The sequence below is a fragment of the Apiotrichum porosum genome (assembly GCF_003942205.1).
Source record: "Apiotrichum porosum strain DSM 27194 chromosome Unknown scaffold_7, whole genome shotgun sequence".
NCBI classification, from domain to species: domain Eukaryota; kingdom Fungi; phylum Basidiomycota; class Tremellomycetes; order Trichosporonales; family Trichosporonaceae; genus Apiotrichum; species Apiotrichum porosum.
Genome location: NW_021167114.1, coordinates 528555 through 550449, shown reverse-complemented (window position 1 = coordinate 550449; position 21895 = coordinate 528555). Strand labels below are relative to the sequence as shown.

Below are 21895 nucleotides of genomic sequence, written 5' to 3'. Positions count from 1 at the left end.
ACAACAAACAACTTCTGAACCATTGACCCCTCCTGCCTTACCCGCTCGATCGTACAATCGCAAGCCTCTCCCCCCCACCTCCACTCGGAACGCATAAAGGTGCCCCGGCCAGCCCTTGGCGCGCTAAAAGCGGTTCCCCGCAGGGTCTTGCATCGTTCACCTCGGCAACACCCGGCCCACAGCGCCAGCAAAGGACGTGTTCGCGTGTATGTTCGCTTTGTCCTGCGGTTCCGCCGCGGCGTGTGAAGTTTTAAAGTGCCTCCCATTTGCCAACATGCCACAAAAAGGCTGCGTGCGGGTGCCGGACTTTAAGCGGGCCATGCGGGGCCACATGCTTTCTCCCCGGCGACCAACTCGCTCCGGTGGCACTCCGGCGCGGGAGGCACCCACACTCTCCGATGCGAGCCTGCCATCGTACTAGCCGAGGTGTTACAGCGGGGTTTGTGCCGATTGCCCGGGCCCCACATACGCACAACACAAGCTCGCTCCGGAGGCTCCACCGCCACAGTACCAGCCCCCCACACGGGGATCGCGGGGAGGTAGATCGCATTGAGCATGATTGTGTGGAGTAACGATCCCCCATCGGGAGGATATACGCACGTCCCAGTGCTTGTTTTGTATAAGAGCGCGACCTAAAACATGTCCTTCGTCTCAGAAACCCAACTCGCTCCAACGCAAAAACCACCTCCTTCACCTAACCTCTTCCTTACATTCAACAACACAACAAAAAACAATGTCGTCTCACGAGGACCTCAAGACCAACGCTGGCCCCGAGGCTGGCGAGACTGGTGCCGGCTACCAGGGCTCTGGCGGTGTCATCTCGCGCTTCGTCACCCCCGGCGGTCACCCCCAGGACAACACTCAGCCGGCCTTCCCCGTCTTCCACCGCAAGTTTGCCAACCCGGCCCCTCTCGGCCTGATGTCTTTCGGTGGTACCACTATCCTTCTTTCGCTTTTCAACCTCGGTACCCGTGACATTACCCACCCCAACGTTCTCGTCGGTGTTGCTCTTTTCGTGAGTGCCCCCCCCCCCCCCCCCCCCCCACCATCTACACCCCTTTTCCTTTATCGCGGCACGAGGCTAACAGTACCCAGTACGGTGGCTTCTGTCAGATCCTTGCCGGCTGCATGGAATGGGCCTGCGGTAACTCGTTCGGTACTTGTGCTTTCACCGGCTACGGCGCGTTCTGGATGTCGTTCGGTGTCATCTACATTCCCTGGTTCGGTATCCTCGAGGCCTACACGGACAAGCAGGAGCTCGCCAACGCTCTCGGTCTCTACCTCGTCATGTGGGGTATCGTCACGTTCCTCCTCACATTGTGTCTCCTCCGCTCCTCGGTCATGCTCCTCTTCGTCTTCGCCGACATTACCCTCACCTTCTTCCTCCTGGCCGCCAGCGAGTTCACCGGCAACCACACCGTCCACATGGCTGGCGGCGGCTTTGGCGTCATCGGTGGCTTTGCTGCCATGTACACCGCCGTCGCTGGCCTTATGACGGCCGACACTGCCTTCTGGCTGCTCCCTGTCGGAGACCTTTCTCCCAAGTAAGGAGAGAGAGCGACAGAGTTACGTGACCGGCGCCACAAAAGGTTCGCTGTGCGGTGGGGGAGTGGTGAGGCGGCAGTTCTCGTTGTGCAACGTGCATACATGGATATGCATCATAATTCATGGTTCCTCACGCCCTTCCATTCTTCCCAGACTAACGGCTACCCACGGGTTACTGATCACTGACCACAGGTGGGGTGACGAGGGCCTGTAGCATGTGGGTGTGTGCCCCGATTTACTGATGAATTATTGGATATTCTATTCTCAAGGATCGGTAGATTGCCCAAACGCCCGCCTCAAGCCACCGGCCACTGGACCTGTCTACGAAACTAATATAGCTACTGCTGGACTGCCTGACGCGCAGGTCGACAAGGCGAGCATGGGCCAACCGCTCTAGCTCGCTCGGAGACCGTGCACCGTCGTCGCTCGGATACCGACCAAAGGCCAGCACGATGCGGACGACGCCACACGAACCGCGCACGACATTCCGGACTCCGCCAGGTGATCAGGTGAGAGTGTTATTCAACCTTGGTTTAACCGTCCCCACATGCCCCGCAACGTCCCACCGCTGTTTGCGACCGGCATTCCCTTGTCCAAGCTCCTGGTAGCGGCTAGCCCGGCGGCCATCCTGGCCAACGTCGCTTTCCGCGGGATGCAAAGGTCCCTCCCTCCCTCAGGTCCCTGGTAACTGTTCGTTTACCGGTTGCCCAAAGGTTGACGACATGGTAATCGCCGACGGGCAACGATAGCTCACCACTTCTGCACTTTTCAACTACAGCAATTGGACACCCTGCATCGATTTCGATTTGACTGTTTTTACAACTCTAGGGGGAGATATTGATCAACTGAAAAGGGACATCTTGAAATTGTCGGCGAGACGAGGCAAGGCCCTGTCGGAAGTGAGACGACGCATCATCGGAGGTGTGGTCAAACGCTTCCAGCTGTCAAACGTCGACAAGTCGTTGACAGAGGCGTCGCAGATGCCGTCGGTGTCCGGTCCCTTCTCCTGGGCGACCATGCGGAGGAGACCCTCGGGGTCGATGACGTAGACGACATACCCAGCAGCGCGCAGGCGCTTGACGGACTCGCGTGTAATCCTGCGGGCAACGTTGTCGACGGAGTAGACCTGGCGAAGGTCAAGCACAACACCGTCCGCAGAAGTGGCGTTCAGTGCGCTGCCCGCCGACAGGGCGCGGATAACACGCTCGGCCGAGGTGAACGTGATCGTTCCTTGCAGGGACAGGACACTGACGGTGCGGCTCCCATCTGGGGCCTGCAGGCGGTAGTGGCGACGGACAACGGAACGAGCAGGCTCGGGTGCGTGCATGATGTGGAGGCCCATGTCATCACTGAGGCGCTTGCAGATACGAACGCCGCGGACACTGGTACCGTGCTTGTCCAGTCGAGTGGAAAAGGTCGCGATGCCGAGCCTGGAAAGCAAGTCAGCTATGCTCGAAATGGACGTAGCTGTGTACCCACTGTCCTGGCAACGCCGCCATGATACCGCCTGATACGGCGCTCTTTGCTGGGATTCCCACAGACGAAACCCAGTCTCCGGCACCGTTGTACATGCCGCACGTCATCATCACGCTCAAGACTTGCCGCACAACCTCGGGGCGCACGACACGTTCCTCGGTGAGGGGCTGGACACCGCCGTTTGCGAGAGTGGTGGCCATGAGTGCCAGATCGCGCGCCGTGACTGAAATGGCGCACTGACGGGTGTAGGCCTTCACAACATCCTCTGGCTCGACGTCGATGAGGTCATAGTTGCGAAGCATGCACGCGATAGCGGTATTACGATAGGCCGTGTTCATCTCGGATTCAAAGGCTGCCTCGTCGACGCCAAGATCGCGCCCAGCAAATGCCGAGAGTCCCTTGCGGATGAGCTCGAACCGCTCGTCGGCACTGATGCCTGCTGGACCAATGAGGGTGTGAGCCGTGATGGCGCCAGCATTGATCATGGGGTTGAGTGGTCGACGGGTGTCCTACTCGTGTCAGCTTATGCGTCCTCGACATTGGTTTCGACGGTTCACAGAGGTTCACTGTTTCCAGAGGTCCACTGTTCCCAGAGCGTCTGCGGATCCACAGACCGGTGGAGGTGTATCCATCTGCTATCTCCTTGGTACCCACCTGCTCCAGACTCAATTCATTGAATGCCTCTCCTGAGGGCTCCACTCCAACGCGCTCAAGGACTGCCTCGAGGCCGTTCTGCTCGAGGGCAAGGGCATAGACAAAGGCCTTGGAAATAGACTGGATCGTAAACTCCACATCGGTGTCGCCCGCAGCATAGACGACGCCGTCGACTGTCGAAAGACAAGCGCCGACCCGGTTAGGGTCGGCGTCCCTCAGTTCCGAGATGTAGGACGCGTTATGGCCTGGATTGTCGTAGCTGCTGTGGTCGACAACCACTTGCAGGTAGTCTGGGATCGGCGACTTGACCTTGGCACCGTCGAGCTCGGCGCATCCACGGGCGAGCATGACGTTGAGCGCTTGTTGGGCAAAGAGGGATCTGCGACGGACGTGATCAGCGCGGCACGTACACGGAGAGGGTGGCCAAGGTCGACGAGGAGCAAGCAGCAAAGACATCGTTGCCGAGACAACATGCCGCCAGGCCCAGCCCAACCAGCCAGACCACGGGCACTGCAGCTTACCTAGCAGAGTTTGAAAATGGGCGATGCCGGATTGCTGTTGTTGCAGCTCGGAATACGAGGGTTGTACGCATGGACAAGAGGAGGTGACGGATGCAGGCACGTGTGTTGGAATGGCCTGAATGGGTCGGCCAACGTCTGTCTTGAAAAAAGCAATGACAGACCTGGTGACTGCTCGGATTGGGCGCATGACGTCAAAAAAACCCCGATCTCGTTAGTTATCGGCCCGGAGCCTACGCTGGAGATGAGAACCCCCCAGGATGCCCCAGTGATATGTATATGATTGAATACTCTTTGCCCCTAAGTTGTAAGTACTCTTGTCTTGCCCCAGCCACGACATGAATATCAACTGAATTGGCGAATAAAGCCAGCAATGATGCCGTAACCGACAAAGCGGGTAAGGCCGACAGAAAAAGTAGAGTCTGCAACACGGCTCCACCTGAACCGAACTGGTCCTGCGACATCTGTTCCACCTAAACAGTCCTGCTTTCGGCTGCCTAGCGAGCAGACCGACGGGGTCATCACACCGACAGGAACCACAAGCTACCCCCTTCCATACCCCATGTCCCCACAAGGTTCCCCAAGACCGATTACAAGGGCCCCCAAGACCGACTAGTGAAACGGTGTACGGCGTCTAGTCCACGCCGCCACCGCCACGGCCGCCGCCGCCCATACCGCAGCAAACAGGTGGAGGATGACGCAGGATGATTCTGGGGGCAAATTGCTCATCCGGGTTGGTCTCGTTAAGTGACCGCTAACATGAAGGGACAGTTGCCGGCTTCGCGGCCCCCGGTTTTGCTTGTATATTAGAGCAACATCTTCTGAACCTCGTCTGATGCTTCTGCAGCTTCCCCCACACCATCTTGACAATGAGGGCAGTCACAACGCTTCTCGCCTGTCTTGTCGCCCTGCCTTTGGCCTTCGCCGGCCCGCTCCCTCGGGCCTCCAACACCACCACTTCCGTGCCTACTGCGATCATCAAACCCAAGACCGCCAGTGGCACTCCCATTACGGTCACTGGAGTCAATGAGTACGGCCTTGATGTCTATCTTGGTATCCCTTTTGCTGAGCCTCGTGAGTCAACTTGTCAAAGCGTGTCGCTGACAGGCAGCTGTTGGAGACCTCCGGTTTGCGCACCCCCAGCCCAAAGTCTACAGCGGAAACGTCACTGCGACTACCCCGCCGCCGGCATGTCTTCAGGACGCCGGTGACCTTCAGGGGTCATACGGCATCAGCGAAGACTGTCTTACGCTCAACATTTTGGGTCCACAAGGTGTGGCGGGGACCAACGCCAAACTTCCAGTCATGGTCTGGATCTACGGAGGTGGCTTCACCTCGGGTACTGGCACCACCTACAACGGCCCATACCTCAACACATATGCTGCGTCCACCGACCGTCCTTTCATTCTTGTGACGTTCAACTATCGCCTTGGCATATTTGGATGGGGCAATGGTGCCGAGATGGCGGCCAACGGTGCTGCCAACCTTGCTCTTCGTGACCAGATCCTCGCCCTCCAGTGGGTCAAGGAGAACATCAAGGCCTTTGGTGGTAACCCCAACAAGGTGACCGTGTTCGGCGAGTCGGCTGGCGCCATTTCTATTTCGTGCCTCATGCTCAACCAGTCGACCGACCTGTTCCATGGCGCTATCATGATGTCGGGTGCTCAGTCGACCTCGCCCCTCGGCCCCACCGCGGACGTGTGGCAGGGCCCTTACGACATGGTCGCCCAGCTTACGGGTTGCAAGAATGCGAGCACCCCGATCACTGCCGCCGGTAACCAGAGCACGTTTGATTGCCTCAAGAAGGTTCCAGCAGAGACTCTGCTCAACGCCACCATCACCACCAAGAACAACCTGCTCTATGCCTTGGGCTTTGTCTGGGGTCCCAGCGTGGACGGAGACATCATTCCCGGCGCACCTTGGAAGCTTCTTGAGGAGGGAAAGTTTGCTCGTATTCCATTCATTTCCGGCAACAACGTCGACGAGGGTACCCTGTTTGTGCCGACCTACCTCAACACCACGCAGATTCCCGTCTCCACTCTGCTCGACTTCTTGTACCCGAGCCCGCTCAACGCCAGTATCGCCGACGAAGTCACTGAGGCCTACCCCAATGTCCCTGCCCTGGGTGCTCCGTTTGGCACGGGTAATGAGACTTTTGGTCTCGACCCAGGATGGAAGCAGCTCACGGCCATCATTACCGATGGGGCCTTCATGTCTCGTCGCCGTTGGTTCCTCCGCCAGGCCAACAAGCACGGCTTCAAGAAGACTTGGAGCTACCAGTGGGATGGCAAGACCCCTGGCGACCCGGCATACTACGGAGGTGAGTATCCCTGCTGAAGAAGACGTGGTTTAGATACTGACCATGGCCCAGCCACACACGGTCGTGACGTTTACTACTCGTTCGGCGCCATCTCGACCGCTACCAACTACACGGTCGCCGACGTGTCCCTGTCGAACGCAATGATGAACTACTGGATCAACTTTGCATACTACCAGGACCCCAACGGCAAGAACATCAAGAAGAACAAGAACTGCAAGTCCAGTAACAGCACTACCGCCATGACCGTCCTCAACCAGACGTCGTGGGCACCCCACTCGTACCCCAAGAACAAAAACTCAATGTACCTGAGCGAGACCAACGTTAGCACTATTCAGGACGATTTCCGTGAGGAGCAGATGTCCGTCTTCTTCCAGAGCAACATGTCCCAGGCTCTTTTCTATAAGAGAGACGGAGAGAAGTAGTTAACCCGGATACCATAGCCGCGGACAATGAAACAACGATTTATCAAAAGTGCAACTAGTGCCACAGATGGAGCGTCCTGTGCGCGCTGCAGCACTGACCACTGATTCACTGACCACCGACCCAACGCATGGGTGCCAAGGAGTCTGTGCATAAGGTGAGTTTGCTGCTGACGGGCCGCAAACGGTGCGCAGTGGCGTCCCCTTGGCCCGTGCAGTCGGTGGTCTTGTCCTGTAACAATGCATGTCGAGTGCTGCATCGCACTTGAATCCCATCTTCTACGCATGTTCTAATGACCACCTTCTTCCCCTACGGCGGCTACCACCACAAACGCGGCTCACCGCCCTCATCTTACCACACTGCGCGTTCATCGCCTTCAGACACCTCAGACACCTCGGACAGCACCCTTGAGCCACCCATGGAGGACAACGAAGCCAAAAGCGAGGAGCGTATCGACGAGGAGGAGGAGGAGGACCCCCAGCGTACGGTTCGCGCTAGCGCCAGCAGTGCATCGCTCCAAACTGCCTGGAAGGGCGTCCCGCGTCAACGTTCACGCGTCTCACTGGCAGCCTGCGACGTTGCGTCACCACGTCTCCGCGAAGACTCGTTCCTACGTGACCCCATCCTCCTGGCCCCCGCAACCGAAGACGACAGCGATAGCAGCAGTGACAGCGAGCGGGAGGGAGGTGCGACCCCGCCCTTGCAGCGGTCCCCGGAGCACGAAGCCGGCGTGGTTCCTTCCCCGTCGCCACTCAACGAAGTGGCCATCTCGTTTCCACCGCACGAGGAAGCCGATCCGACCCCTCACACCAGCTCATCGCCGGCCCATCCGTCTACCCCTTTCCCAGCCCACACACCCCTCCCGCCCACGTCGACGCCTGCGGCCGCGCCCTCGCCCTCGCAGTCGCAGTCGCAGTCGCTGTCCCAGCCGCCCTCGCCGGCGGCCGCACTTGCAGCTCTCGGAGCGCTTCTCCCAGCCGACCGCATCGCCGACGTGCCCACCATCCCTGGCGGTGACGTCTCCTCGCTCCTGCTCAAGGCCTTGTCCGCGCACCTAGTGTTCGTGGCCGAAACAGAAAAGACGCGTGCGGTGGCCGCAGCGTCGCAGGGCGCAGCCGAGGCGGTTGCCGAGCTCGCACTGGCCAAGAGCGCCGCGGCAGAGGCACGCATGGTCGAGCTCGAGCGCGAAAAGCAAGACGAAGCCGACCGCGCGTCACGGCTCGCGGAACGCGTCCACCAGCTCGAGACCGAGGCTCTGGCGCTGAGCACGCAGTACCAGCAGCTGGACGACCAGGGCGCGACGATCCGCCGGCTCGAGGCCGAGCAGGACATGCATGCCGACGAGCTGCGTGCGGCACTGGAGCATGTGGCGGAGCTGGAACAGGACTTGGGGACGCGCACGCACAAGGTCGCCAGCCTGGAGCGTGACCTCGCCTCGGCGCGCGAGGTGGCCGATACCGTCGAGGGTGCGCGGGAGGCGTCGGTGCGCCAGCACACCAACCTCAAGAGCCAGTACGACTTGCTCAAGACGCATTACGAGCAGCTGTCGGCGCTCCTCGAGGCGGACGTCAAGGAGAAGACTATCAGCGCGGAGAAGACGAGGCAGCTCCTGGAGCAGAGGCGGTGGAGGGCGAGTCAGGAGATCAAGGTCGAGAGGTTTGTGTGAGCGTGGTGTATGTTTGTGTTTAATCTTGGGTTCGGTTCATCAAGTATAGTGTCACTAGACGTCATGGCCGCACAGTCTCGGCTTGTCTGAGTGTAGTAGGACGTCTGGAGAGTAGGAGGTTTGTGGAATGGGCCGTGAGATATGAAGTGCAACGCCCTCCTTCCATGTCCGTTGTCCCGCTTCAGACATTGCTTCGACTCGACAGCCTTGCCCTCGGTATGCGCAGACCCCATAACGCCATAGCGTTGCACCGTGCCAACTGGATTCATTGACAGACTTCCATCGTGTATCGCTACGCTCGCCTATAGTGTGCCATTGCTATCCTCAATCCTCGGTCTGTTTGATTAACGCGATAGCTCGATCGGCCAGCTGACCATTGTCTTGGCGTCCGTTGCGATTGACATCCAGCTGCCATATGAACAACGTATGCGCTTCGGCAGAGCCCCAACTCACTCGTTTATCTTACAACGGTCTCCTGCACTGCACTGGCACATCATTTCTCTCCTCATGACAAACGAGACCGCTCAGCCGCAATCGCGATCCAAGACCCCCTACGTCGTTGGCGGGGTGGTGGCCCTCTTGGCCGTTGGAGGGTGCACCACCGCACTCTACGTCCGCCGCGTGCATCGACTGTACCCGGTCCACCCGCCGCAGCCATACCACCTCACGCCAGTGGCGCAACAGCTCAACCTCAAGCTACCAACCACACTCGACGCGCCTGGATACCTGTCCGCCACCGTCCCCCTCCCTCGCACGGGGGACCCCTTGGGGACGTTCACAAAGGCGTTCTATGCCCACCCATACTTTTGCGTCGAGGGGTGGGTGATGCGCCGGCTCGGATATGCGGGCATGCCACGACCACCGGGTGTCGGTGTGACAGAGGTCGCTCCAGACACCCAGACCCAGGCGTCTCGCGAGAGCCATGTCGGCGGTTTGTTTGACGTGGTGGCAAAAACGCCCCAGTCGGTCCTGCTCTACTGGACCACACCGGCCAAATGGCTCAAGGGACGTCTAAACGCCGTCGCAGGCGGTACGCAGGAGCTGTCAGCTGTCCCCAAACCTGGACCCGAAGGTCTCCTCGAGGTGAGCTATGGGACAGCTCATTTCACACTGGGGGGAACGATCAAGCCTCGTTCACTGGACGCGCTGGATGTGGACCGAGCCATTCTGTTCCACGCTGCGGTGAAGCGGATGCGGAAATGGGCCAAGGTTCAGAATAAATTGTAGAAGGATGCGTAAAGTAGATGACATACAGAGGTTATGCGACCGTCGTTCACCGCTCAAAGGTTTATGGAGGCCTTCGACGTGTTGCTACATTGGTTTCGACATATGTGGATGTACCTGTGGCCCGGGTCTACCTCCTAGGCGCAGGACTCGGGGTCCAGCTCCTGGCCGCCGAGCTCGACCGTGCCCAACCGGCGCCCTTCTCCATCGCCGCGCTCCTCGCTTTGCCACTCGACCCCAGTGCGGCACCCAGTCCTCCTCCACCGCTCCGCTGTGGTGTGCGCCCCAGCGAGCGGTCCAGGAGACTCCTGGCTGCGGGAGTAAGCCCGCCCTCGCCTCGCGGGGTGGACGGCGGCTGCATCGAACCGCGGACGGAGCGGTCTCCCGTCCGCGTCTTGTTGGCTGCAGCGCGGAGGGCGTCGGTCAATGACGGGGTCGACGGCGACGGGCGCGGGGTGTACGCCTTGGCCCTGTCGGCGATGGACCTGCTGGCCTTGGCACCGAGCTTGCGTCCAATCTCGTCACGGCGCTTGGTCTCGGGCAGACGGAAGGACGGGCTGTCCAGATCCAGTGGGTCATCGGAGCCGTCGAGGCGCTTGGGAGTGGCGAGGAGCGTGCCCCACGTCATGAGCGGAGGCAAGTCCTCGGGTATGAGGTCGGCTTCTGTCGGCACCAAAGGGTGTGCTTCTTCCTCGCCACGCAGTTGGCGGGGTACATACGGCCTGCCCTCGATAGCTGCGTCGACGTAGGACCGCGCAGGGCTGCTTCCGCGAACGCTACCGGCCCTACTGCTGCTTGGCTCTTCGTCTTCTTCTTCCTGCAGTCGCGTGTTCTTGTGAGAGATGCTGGGTGGGGCGGCAAGAGGCTTGGCTTTGGGTTTCGTCAAGTTTTGAAACGGCTTGGTGTTGGCGTCGGGCGGGAACATGAGTCCATTCATGGCCTGGTCGTCAGCTCAAGGCGATTTCGGACAACTAACCTTGTAAGGCCACTGCTGCACAGTGCCGCCGTCGTCTTGCCCCTCGCCTCCCATGACACCCTTCTCAATTTGTCGGCGGCGGTCGCGCTCCTCGTCTCCACGGCCACGTCCTTCGCCGGAACCGGCGACCGCCTCGCGCTGGGGTACGATAGCGCCGTCCTCGGTCGACACGAGGGCCGTCGGCGGTAGGCCTGCCGAGACAAGGGCTCGGGACAATGGGTGGTCTTCGGGGAGTGTCTTCTCCTCGACCTTGGATGGTGGGAGAACGGATGCCGCCGCTGCGTCTGTTGCCTTGACGAGGGCACCGCCGCCTTGAGACTTGACGAGGGCCCGGGATGGGTCTGATGGAGTGGCTGTAGTCGTCCCCACTGGTCCAGCGGTGATCATCTTGCGCTCTCGCCATGCCTCGCCTTCGGCCTGTTCCGCTCCGCCTTCACTCAGCCCACCTATCAACCTCCGGCCGTTGGCGTCCACCCTCCACCCTCCACTGGTCGCCGCGTCGAGAATGAGCTTTCTCCGCTCGTCACCGGCAATGCGCTTGTCCTCGCTCACACGCTCGGCCTCAAACGCCCACGCCTTGTCCTCTCGCCGGCGCTGGTTCTCAGCCTCGACGATCTGGACAAAGCTCGCATTGTCCTCGCTTGTGTAGTTGCGCTGGAAGGCGTCGAGACTCAGGTCGTCGCGGACGAGCCGCTGCTTCTTGGTCCGCGACGGCCCTGCCTCGTCAAAGTCGTACACGTCCTCGGCCTCGTGTGACCGGCGCATAGTCGCGAATCCGGGCGTCTCGCTGCCACGCATACCCAGGGGCGTTTCTCCGAACCGCGAGTAGGGTGTGTCGGCCACCTCGGCACGGCGCTTTGCGTCGGGGTCAAGACGCGCGTTACGGCGAGCCTCGCGCGCGTCGTCCTTGGCGCCGGCGATACGTGTCAGGCGGCGGATACTCGAGCTGAGGAGCTCGGGGTCGTTGTCTGCCAGAGCGGACAGGTAGTCGTTTGTGGCGTGCAGATGTGGGAGGTTGGGGAAGAAGTCGCGCTGGATAATGTGGGACAGTGCGTCCGTGTATTCGTCTTCCTACAACTAGTCAGCTCCTGGGCATATGGAGGTGTGGGATAAAGAGATGACTCACATCGAGGACATGCTGTTGGTACAGGCTTCTCTGGCCGGTTTTCGGGCCTTCTATGAGCCTGGGTGCTGGGCCGGGGCGAGGCCGCAGGCCGTCACCGCCCGACATTGTTGTACAGCAGGTCTACTGCAGCGGGAGGCGGTGGGAGATCGAGAAAGATGAGATGGGAAGATGTGGACGACGGAGAGGATGTGGACGACGACTGATTAGATCTGGACAGAGTGATTTAGGTGGCAACAATAAGATAAGTGGGGGGCAGAAACACATAACGTGTTCGAAACCGACGTCGAAGGCTCGGGATAGTGCGTTTGCCACCGCACGGGCCATGGGGCTATTTTCAGGCCGTTTGTTGTTGGCCGTTGGGGCCGCAGTCGTGATGCATATGTGCCAGTGCAAACTGCAGTGCTCCTACAACTGTAGCTATGAATTTCCCCAAGACAATCTACTGGATGCAACGAACGCTGCTGCCTGCCCATGACGTCGGGGGTGTCTCTGGGCCAAGCAAGAGCCAAGAGATCGAGAAATGTAGATGGCCGGACGCTTGGCATGAGTGTGTGTGGCTGCAAGACCCCCTCGCATATACGATTTGGAATGCGGTGTTGCTTTTGCTGGTGGCGAAACGAAAACCATGGGGGGGGGTCACCGTACTGCTGCTGTCCGAGTTCCAAGCCGAGTGCATGCATTCATGTGCACCAGTGTTGGACAGGATGAGGTCGTGTGCTGCGGGCATGCATGGGCACACATTGGCTGCAGTGCGCTGGCCGCTGGCCGCTGGTTATAGGATGTGGGTGGAGCTGCTGATCGGGTTCCAAATGGTGGGTCACCACTGGCTGCTGCGGGGCGGGAATTGCTGTGACTCCAGAGATCTCTTAACGACGCGCTACCGACCCGCTACTTTTCTCTCATCATTCTCCATTCGTCCTCAACCCAGTATCTCTCGTCCGCGCACCACCTTGCTTCAACCCTAGTGCATCGGACAGGCGCACACGCCCTCGCTGCGACCGTCAACGACGCGTGCATACACTCTCCTGCCCCACCCAGGGCCAGTCGCCGCTCCCCTCCCCCTGGTCACTTTCCTCGCCGCCCTGCCCCTTACTTCCTTCCCTTCCACAACAACAACACCGGGAGACACATCCTCGTCATGTCCGACGACGACGGGGCAGGAGTCAGCGATCTCTTCCCCACGGGAACGTCGGCGACGGCGGTGTCGTCCAACTCTACGTCAACAAGCTCGGCCACCACCACCACCGAGTTGCCCCTGTTCAGCGCGACCAACACTGCAGCGGCCAAGGGTCCCAACACGCACACTGATGTCTACTACTATGTCGTGAGTGCTTTCCGAGTATAGCTATTCAAGACGCCGATAGCTAACGTGCAGCTCCTGGGCGTGTTAATCGTCCTCATCGCGCTCGCCGCGCTGCTCACCTACCGTGGCCAGCGCATGCGAAGACGGTACCGGACGGCGCACCAGCTGGCCCTCGAGCGCGGCGACCCACCTCCGTGGTGGAACACGTCTGACAGCCCCAACATCTGGGTCGCAGGGTTTGGCCGCAACCCGCCAGGCCCAATGGACCAGTGGGCGACGATGGGCGGCCGCCGGAGGGAGCGTCGCTGGGTGCGTATCCCCGTGCTGTGGGATTTGGTTGCCGAGCGCGAGCCCAAGGACCACCGTACGGGCAGCGTCACCCCTTCAAGCGGGAAACGCGTCGCGGCGAGCTACGCTTCTTCCGAGTCTTTGACAAACACGCATGTGGGCGACGACGGTGACGACATGATCCTCACGGGGAAGAGCCAAGTGAGTGTAGGCTATGCCGTGTGTTCGCGCGCCCCGTCCCCGTCCCCGTCCCCGTCCCTCCACACTTGCTAACATTTCGTTTTTTTCTAGCCCCTCACGCTCCACTCGCTCCTCCCAGAACCTGTGCCAGACTACTCCCAGGCCGCGGGGGCGGCCACCGCCCCGGACATGCGGAGCAGCTCGGGTGCGCGCACCGGCTTTGGCTTCTTCCGTAACGGCCTCCCACGCCCAGAACCTGAAGAAGGCGCCGGCGCGCCCGCAACGACGACTACAGCCGGCACAGCAGCAGCGCGCGAGCGCGAGATTGACCGCGCAGCCGCGACGGGCGTGCCCGGCGAGCCGGTGCGGATGGCCGTCCTGATCCAGATGCCCACGGACGGACACCAGGTGCCCTACGAGGACGGTGAAGGGTGGGCGCCCGGTATGGAGCTGGGTGTGTGGGAGGGACACGTCGCTGCTGCGACGGGAACAGGGACGCCGTTGAGCATGAGTGACAGTAGGAGGTGAGGCGTCCCGATATCGTGTTGTCATTTGTACCCTTCTAGACTGTCTGCATCCAGTGCTGGCTTTCGATTGACCGCGGGGATACTGATCGTACTGATACACCACCTGACTCCCCAACAGGATGACAACAACTGCCTGGCGCCGGGAGCTTCCGTGACTCTTCAACGAGGGCCATGCCCACCGCATCCTTGTCTCAGTGAGGTCATGACAATGGTTATAACTGAACAGCAAGACGTCACAATGAGCTAATGAACTACAACGTTGTTGATTGGTATACAACTCTCCCTCATTTCTAGGTATCCTATGCTCCATCCTTCTCCAAATGTTCTCACTAAGTACTCGGGCCCCAGGCATACCCCTCCAACTGGGTCAAGAACGGCTGCACGCTAATCTCAAAGCGCCCGCTGGCCTCCAGCCCCGCATAGTCGATCAGGACACTGGCCGCGTCGGGCCACAATGGAATCGTCGGGCCAGCGTCGACACGCGGGACCGCCGAGGGCGACAGGTCCAGGTCGTTGTGGTGGCTGCCGCCGTTTGCGAGCACCTGTGCGTGGTGGCCATGCGGGCGGACGGGGGCGAGCGGGTTGGGGATGGGCGGGGCCATGTGCGACAGGCGTTTGGGCAGGTCGCGGATATCTCTCGCGCCGCCAGGCGTGCCGTTGCCGTTCCCGATGGGGCTGGATGTTTGGTGGGGTTTCGGACGCTCGTCCCGCCTGCGTTCGGCCAGGAGGAGACGGTGCAGCTCGTCGTCTTTGCCCTCCGTCTTTGCGGGAGCTGGGGCCGAGCTCGCGGCGTGGCGCGCACTCCGTGCCGCGTCTAGGCGCTCGCGGGCTCGCTTGCGCAGGCCGAGGAGCGTGCTCAGTCCGTCCTTGACTCGACAGCCGTCACGCGCGGCGCCGGACAGGTCGCACACGATGGACAGGCCCGAGAAGGCCGGCTGGGCGAAGCCGCATGTCGGCGCCTCGATGGCGATGGCGGCGAGGCAGACGGCCGCGCTGAACGCGTGGAACCAGAAGAACCACCAGCGCTCGGCGAGGGCGGGCGAGTACAGGACCAGTTGCTTGAGGACCTGTACAATCTCCTGGGCCGACTCGTACAGTGCCACAAAGGCCGCAGCGAACGTGCCGTGGCTCGGGGCCGTGGGGGAGGCCTTGAGAGCCTGGACAAAGGCCGCGCGGTTGAGGTGCAGGCGTGCTTCGGCGATAAAGAGCCGGATACCGAACCGCTGGAGGACGAGGTGCGGGTGGAGCGACGTGTCGAGTGGGAGGTCCTGGATCGCGACCGAACACATGAGGGATTCAGGCAAGGATTTGCGGACTGGAGTCAGCTAGGTCAGGTGGATTGAGCAGCTCACATTCTTGGAGCTCGAGGTCAAGGTCCACCACAGCCGAGTATGGCACAGGTGTCGGCTGAACTTGCTGCCACTGTCAGTGCCACATCCCTGTCCATTCAAACCCACAATATCCACGACCCTCTCCATCATCTTGACCAAACAGTGCTTGGCGTGGTGGTACCCCGAGTCATCCGAAAACAGAACCCCGTCGGCCGAGGGGAACTTGGTATCGGCGTGGCGGTTACTGAGGCCACATGGCCGTCCAAAACTGAGCGCCTGCGTACGGTCGTATTCCTGTACACAGTTAGCGCCCGATAACTTACTTCATGGGCTAGTGGGGAGTGGCGCCCTGTGAGTGGCTGTTCCCCGGCCGGAGCATGGGCGCCACAATCGTTCCACGAGATACACGCACCATGAGCTCCCAAAACACCTTTCGACGCTCCTCGACGTCGCGCCCGTCGAGGCCAAAGGCTTCACCGTCACGGTGCAGCCCGACGCTGAGGGCGATTTTGACTGCCTGGCCCAGGGTGGGCCAGTATGATTCGGCACCGTTGGAATCTGCACAACGTCAGCGACAAGATCAAACATGGGTGTGTCGTTAGGACCCGATGCACCCACCATTGTCGTTTACAATAAACGTCCCGACCATCACGAGAGCCTGTACCGTGGCCACGGAAGCCTTTTCGTGCGAGCGCTCGAGCGCCTGCCTGCCGAGGTTGAACAGTTCCTTGCCGCGGGGGTGGACTGACGTGTCAGCCGAGTTACCTTTCCGACTTGCGCCGCACAACTCTACACTTACATGGCGGCCTCGACAGGTCGAACATGACACCGATCGCCATGGCGAGGAACACACAGGCCAGCTGGTGGGGGTTCCCGCCATCGCCATACGCGCTGGGGAGGTACTCTGCTTCAAATGTGGGGCGGGGAACGACCTGGTGGCTGAGAAAGAAAAGAAAGAAAAAAAATGTCAGCATGTGCGCCGATGCGACGAGCGCCACGCCAAACCACCACACGTCCTCGACTCACATCCAGTTGACGTGGTCCCAGTACGCCTCGGCCATGGACCTGCCCTCGTCCCATGGCGGAAGGCGCGAGCGCAAGTCGGCGAGCGGGTCCCCTCCTCCGCCGTGTACATCCCTTCGCTGCCTCCCGGCCCCACTGTTGGCGCTACCACTGCTCCCCGGCGGCCCTCCGCCAAGTGCCATCCCGGCACTGCCGGCATCGTATGCCGAGCCCGCAGATGGCGGAGACCGGCGGTCACGCAAGTATGCGCTGCCGGCGAGGGAGCCGACGTAGCGCGTCTCGCCACCCGTTCCGATGGACAGGGAGCCAGCAGTGGCGGATACAGAGACGGACGAGTGGGCGCGCGCGTCGTGGTGCTCGCCGTGCCCGTGTCCGTGTCCGTGTCCGTGTCCGTTTTCCCGGTCACGTTCGCGTTCGTGGTCGCGGTGTGATGGGCCTGGACCGTCGGGGCCAGTGCCGTTTGGCCGGTGGGGCGGGTGGCTGTCGTCCTTGATGGCTGCTTCCAGGACCGCTATCCGCGCGTGGAGCTGGACGTCAGCTACAGAAACTGTGGTCGCGCCACGAGACATACTTGATCCGTCACAGGTTCAACACTGTTCGTCAGCTTGACATCGAAAAACTATTTGGCAGCTGATACCCACCGCTTCTTCCTCTCACGCTCCATCACGCCCTCGGGGCAGATACTAGCACACCCTCTCCTCTCGCCTGCAAAGGTCAGCGCAAGGCCAAGCCAACGTCGAGCCGGGCAGCGTTCCAGACATACACATTGTACATGGCCATGCCTTTGAGCATTTCAACTTGAGCCTAGTTGGTTCGTCAGCTACGGCCACAGCACAGGCACGCCGACGCCATTCCCAAGAACATGTCAATACCCACCGTCGACACTCTGCACAGCTGAACCGCTTGCGTCCGCGCTTCCTCCTCTCGATGAGTACGGGTGCGCTCCCGACCCCGGCACGCTGTTCACGCTGTTCCCTCGCCTCGCGTTCTCGCTGTTCGCGCGCCTCGTCGTGCGGCGCCGGCGGACGCGGCGCGATGGGAACGGGGCCGGAGCCGGGCATCGAGGAGGACGATGGTGGATGGGGATGAGGGTGAGGATGCGGTTGGGGTTGTGGTTGGGATTGGGGTTGGGATTGGGATTGAGGTTGAGGTTGGGGGTGAGGATGCGGGGGATGCTGTTGGGGGTTATTCATTTGTGGATGTAATTGATAGGATAGTGGTCGGGGCAAGCAAGGAAAGGAAGATCGCCTCAGCGTGGCGGGGGGTTGGTGGTTATCGCCCTGCGCAGCCGGTGTTGGACGGGGGCGGTAGATCGGGTGCAAGGACACGGTGTCGGGAGGAGGACGACGACGACGAAGGGGGGGGGGGGGGGGGGGGGGCATACACGGGGGGGCCTGAGAACGATGGATGGGGAGTGTTTGTAAAGGGGACGTGGTATGCGACCGACGCAGAGAGAAGGCGGCGGCGGCGGGCGGGCGGTTGTACCACTCCACCACTCACCCAAGCTGAAAGATAAGCAGCACCCACCGGGGCAGCGGGGCTGGCCGGGCTGGCAGCTGACAACGGCGGCTGATTGGCGCAAGATAACCACTGCAGCCCCGCGCTGCCTGCTACCGGACGCTCCGCCTCGACCGGGCAACCATCGCTGCAACCCATATGCACATAGTGCACACATTACCCGGTACACAATCTCATCTCATCGTGCATCGGGCCTGTCCATGCGTCCGTTTGACATGGACAAAGGGGGTGACGGAGCCCAATCAACCGTGGCCCCGGTGCCCACATGGGGCCGGTATATTTGGCTACTTTGGTTCTCGCAGATTGCAGCGGCTCAGCCATGGAGCCATGGTGTCCGTGTTTTTCCGCCTTGTCCAACAGCACACAGTTGTGCACAGCCAGCCAGGTAGAGACAGTTTAAAGTTTCCTGCAGTATCTGATCTCCAAAAGGTCTGTGCCACCGGCGAGCAGCAGCTCCGTTCTCCGTGGTTGCCCAGAGCACTCGTCGTCGACGCCGCCCGCAGCTCCAAGCCCCGGACTCGGACGGCCGCCGCGATTGGACAGAGATAGGAATCACTACTTTATGCAACCGCTCCGTGTGCCTCACTACCCACCCCCCCCCCGCCATTTCTCTCCGCCTCCCTGTCTCACACCCACCAGATTCCAGGCGCGTCATCAAATGCATGTATGTTATGCTACAAATGGTCTCTTTGTCATACGCGGGGTGGGGTGAGGCTCGCCACTCACAGCACTCTACTACGCAGGGGCACGTCCTCGCCTTGCTGCTGCTCCTCGTCGTCGTCCTCAGCGTCCCCGTCCGACGGCAGCGCCCGCTGGCCGTGTTCTATAGAGTCATGGTAGCCGCGGGCCGCCTCCAGATCGCGATCGCCTTGCATAGAGTGCCGCCGCTGCGTGTCGAGCCCTGTGAAAAACACCGGGTTAGAACTGCGCTCACAGTCGTGGCCCAACATGTGTCCAAAAGTTCAAACCCGGAAAGCCGGGGACGTCCACTCACTCGCGAGTTCCTATTGGTTATCGTCCGCCGCAATCGCGTTGTACCGTCCTCGGCTGACCGAGTCGCGGCGGGGCGGCCGACGACCCATAAGGCCGTCGAACGCATCGTGCATCCGGCCAAAGAGGGAATTGTCCGCGCGCGCAGGCATCGGAGACCCGCGTCGGGACAGCGGGAGCGTGGACGAGACCGAGCCACCGGGCCTCAGGCTACCGACGAGCGAGGACGTCTCAGTCTCGGACTGCGCCTCGGGGTCGGACATGATGTCGTCGTCGTCATCGTCGTCGTCGTCGTCGGTGGACTCGTCGCCGAAGAGCTTGTCCATCTCCTCGAGTGGCACGCCACGGGTCTCGGGGTACAGGAAGTAGACTGGACGTCAGCTGCGGTCCTTCTAACGGGCTTCTTAGCTTACCCAAGATAAACGAGACCACGCAGAAGAACGCGTGCATGGGATACAGGCGCCAGCCGATAAGCTCCTGGAAGAGCGGGGTGGTGACGCCGACCCAGTAGTTTGCGAGCCAGTTGGTCGCCGTCGACAGGGACACACCCTTTGCGCGGAACGGCAGGGGCATGATCTCGGGAGGGTAGAGCCATGGGATCGGTCCCCAACTCATGCCGAATGCAAAGTTGTAGACCACGACACAGACGACGACTGGAATGTCAGTTTAGGCGTCTAGGAGCACGGCATAAAACTCACCGGCGTTGGGCGTGATCGCTTGGTCAATGTAGATCCAGTAGCCCGTGGCAGTGAGGGCGAGCGCCATTGCGATCGAGCCACAGAGCAGGATCGGACGGCGTCCGGCCAGGTCGGTAAGCCACCATGGCGGGATGGACGAGGTAACGTAGAAGAGCGAGTTGATGCCTGTCATGAGAATAGCATCGCGTCCAATCCAGCCGGCCTCTGCAGATGTCAGTTTCAGCAACATTGGTCAAACTCACGCTCAAAAACCTGCAGAACGCGGTGGTTAGCATTCCCTCGACACAATCACAATCAGCAGTACGGGCGTACCAGTGCTGGCGGGTTAGCATCGGACAAAACCGACGAATACCCACGAGCATAGTAAGATATCACGTTGATGCCATTAAGCTGGGCAAACAGCTGTGAGCTCATGGCGATCAGAACACGGCCGCGGTACCGGGTCCACAGGGCCTTGTACGAGCGGTCGCCGACGGCACGCTACGAGTTGTCAGCAGAGCACTTCAAAGCCGCAACTCACGTCTGCAAGGACTCCGTCGCGAATCTCGTTGTACTCTTCCTGGACCTTTTCATCGTCCAGGTCCCGACCCTGGAAGTCGGCGATGACCTGGAGACCCTCGGTGTCCTGATCCGTGTCGATGAGGTAGCGGGGCGACTCGGGGCAGACGAAGCTGCCCATGCACAGGACGATGCCGCCAATGACCTGGATCGACAGGGGCAGCCGCCACGACCAGTCCGACTCGATGTAGCTGCACGCGTAATCGATCCAGACAGAGGAACTGTAGCCGACAATGTTGCCCGTAAACTCGAGTGCGCCGAGGAAGCCGCGGTGGTCGGCCGGAGAGACTTTGTGATGTTAGCACACACAGTTCTCAGAGCTCTTCTTGGACAGCTTCTCGCTGTGCTTGGGTCTCCCGTAATCCGGCGAGATCTCGGGTCAGAGACACCAGGACATGGTACGCGGCCACGAGCTCCGGCGCGGTACCGGTCGCATCGTCCGCACCGGGACGGCCGGCAACTCACTCTCAGCCTGGTAGATCGGGACGATCATGCTACGAACGCGTCAGCGCCACCCAGTCTTGTCGCTCTTCTTCTCCTTCTCCCTTCAACGCCGCTCCACCGTCACACTCACCTCAGCATGCCGACGCCGCAGCCCGAGACGAACCGCCCAAACACCATGACGGCGTATCCGTTACAGAATGTCTGGAAACAGCCGCCAATGGAGAAGAAGACGGCACCGAGACGCATCGTCATGCGGCGGCCCAGCTTGTCTGCGAGGGTTGCGGCTGCTAGGGACGTGACTGTGGGGCATGTTAGAGAGGCTGTACACTTGGTTGCGCCACCTGGCCGGGAAGGACTCACTGAACGCTCCGATCTCGAGCACGGCGACCATGCTGCGCCCGTCAGCGCTGAACAGTAAGCACACGGCGCCAGACGTACTTTCCTATCTGTGTCGACGACGGTTGGTTGACTGTCATGTGTTAGTGGTCGCAGCGGACGTGGGTTCGGTCGAGAGGTGGGGACGCACAGTATGCCCTGGGAGAGTCAGCACCACGCTCCTCGCTGGCCACCGAGCGCCGAGCACCTGAGCTATACTCACTTGAAGTATGGTCCAGTAATGACGCCTGGTCGTCAGCACCATCTCGGAGGGGGGTCACTGCATGCAAACTGCTTACCAGACATGACTCTGTATACGCGCGCCCAGTGTCAGCATTCCGTCTCGTGTCGCAGCGGCGGGTGGTGGACGCACCCTTGATCGTATCTGTGACGGGGGTCAGCGCCATCGCACAGGGAGTGTGGGCCGGGGAGAGAGAGGGGGGGGGGGGGGGACGCACCCAAAGAGCCATACGCCGATGGAGATGAACACCGAGACGGTGTAGAGCAAGCTGTTGCCCCGTAGGCCGCGTTGCTTGGGCGGCATGGCTGGCAATGAATGTCCTGCGCGGTGGGTGGTGGGTGTACACAAGATAGTGACGGATAGAGTGTGGAGTTGAGACACGACGAGGGCACCGGAAACGCGAGGTGACGCCGAGAGAGAGAGGGTGTGCGGGGATGCGGGGTGTGGGGAGCACAATCGCGCGCACAACGAGGGTGACTCGCTAAGGGAAAAAA

General features: G+C 60.9%; 9 protein-coding genes across 9 annotated transcripts; 5 read left to right on the top strand and 4 right to left on the bottom strand.

Annotated features, from left to right (window-relative positions):
• Positions 1-733: 733 nt before the first annotated feature.
• Positions 734-1548, top strand: EHS24_008509 (uncharacterized protein; the record flags this gene model as incomplete). Its single annotated transcript, XM_028623820.1, has 2 exons — positions 734-1015; positions 1096-1548. The coding sequence occupies 2 exons, from the start codon at positions 734-736 to the stop codon at positions 1546-1548; spliced, it is 735 nt and encodes a 244-aa protein (XP_028475794.1).
• Positions 1549-2386: 838 nt separating this feature from the next.
• EHS24_008508 (uncharacterized protein) lies at positions 2387-4023 on the bottom strand (the record flags this gene model as incomplete). The annotated part of the gene is made up of 3 exons (XM_028623819.1): positions 2387-2975; positions 3025-3530; positions 3589-4023. 3 exons carry the CDS (start codon positions 4021-4023, stop codon positions 2387-2389), a joined length of 1530 nt encoding a protein of 509 aa, XP_028475793.1.
• Positions 4024-5062: 1039 nt separating this feature from the next.
• EHS24_008507 (uncharacterized protein) lies at positions 5063-6935 on the top strand (the record flags this gene model as incomplete). The annotated part of the gene is made up of 3 exons (XM_028623818.1): positions 5063-5267; positions 5305-6513; positions 6565-6935. 3 exons carry the CDS (start codon positions 5063-5065, stop codon positions 6933-6935), a joined length of 1785 nt encoding a protein of 594 aa, XP_028475792.1.
• A 290-nt stretch (positions 6936-7225) lies between these two features.
• Positions 7226-8599, top strand: EHS24_008506 (uncharacterized protein; the record flags this gene model as incomplete). The annotated part of the gene is made up of 1 exon (XM_028623817.1): positions 7226-8599. One exon carries the CDS (start codon positions 7226-7228, stop codon positions 8597-8599), a length of 1374 nt encoding a protein of 457 aa, XP_028475791.1.
• A 507-nt stretch (positions 8600-9106) lies between these two features.
• EHS24_008505 (uncharacterized protein) lies at positions 9107-9843 on the top strand (the record flags this gene model as incomplete). Its single annotated transcript, XM_028623816.1, has 2 exons — positions 9107-9682; positions 9841-9843. The coding sequence occupies 2 exons, from the start codon at positions 9107-9109 to the stop codon at positions 9841-9843; spliced, it is 579 nt and encodes a 192-aa protein (XP_028475790.1).
• A 110-nt stretch (positions 9844-9953) lies between these two features.
• Positions 9954-12030, bottom strand: EHS24_008504 (uncharacterized protein; the record flags this gene model as incomplete). The annotated part of the gene is made up of 3 exons (XM_028623815.1): positions 9954-10721; positions 10800-11870; positions 11926-12030. The coding sequence occupies 3 exons, from the start codon at positions 12028-12030 to the stop codon at positions 9954-9956; spliced, it is 1944 nt and encodes a 647-aa protein (XP_028475789.1).
• Positions 12031-13063: 1033 nt separating this feature from the next.
• Positions 13064-14224, top strand: EHS24_008503 (uncharacterized protein; the record flags this gene model as incomplete). Its single annotated transcript, XM_028623814.1, has 3 exons — positions 13064-13249; positions 13301-13717; positions 13808-14224. The coding sequence occupies 3 exons, from the start codon at positions 13064-13066 to the stop codon at positions 14222-14224; spliced, it is 1020 nt and encodes a 339-aa protein (XP_028475788.1).
• Positions 14225-14552: 328 nt separating this feature from the next.
• On the bottom strand, positions 14553-17344 carry EHS24_008502 (uncharacterized protein; the record flags this gene model as incomplete). Its single annotated transcript, XM_028623813.1, has 10 exons — positions 14553-15538; positions 15576-15630; positions 15681-15848; positions 15967-16112; positions 16173-16298; positions 16354-16493; positions 16581-17104; positions 17149-17170; positions 17219-17282; positions 17341-17344. 10 exons carry the CDS (start codon positions 17342-17344, stop codon positions 14553-14555), a joined length of 2235 nt encoding a protein of 744 aa, XP_028475787.1.
• A 1755-nt stretch (positions 17345-19099) lies between these two features.
• EHS24_008501 (uncharacterized protein) lies at positions 19100-21704 on the bottom strand (the record flags this gene model as incomplete). The annotated part of the gene is made up of 15 exons (XM_028623812.1): positions 19100-19455; positions 19499-19738; positions 19784-19987; positions 20026-20035; positions 20096-20263; positions 20304-20629; positions 20807-20835; positions 20916-21084; positions 21146-21177; positions 21224-21254; positions 21312-21319; positions 21384-21408; positions 21460-21470; positions 21534-21545; positions 21619-21704. The coding sequence occupies 15 exons, from the start codon at positions 21702-21704 to the stop codon at positions 19100-19102; spliced, it is 1707 nt and encodes a 568-aa protein (XP_028475786.1).
• Positions 21705-21895: the final 191 nt, after the last annotated feature.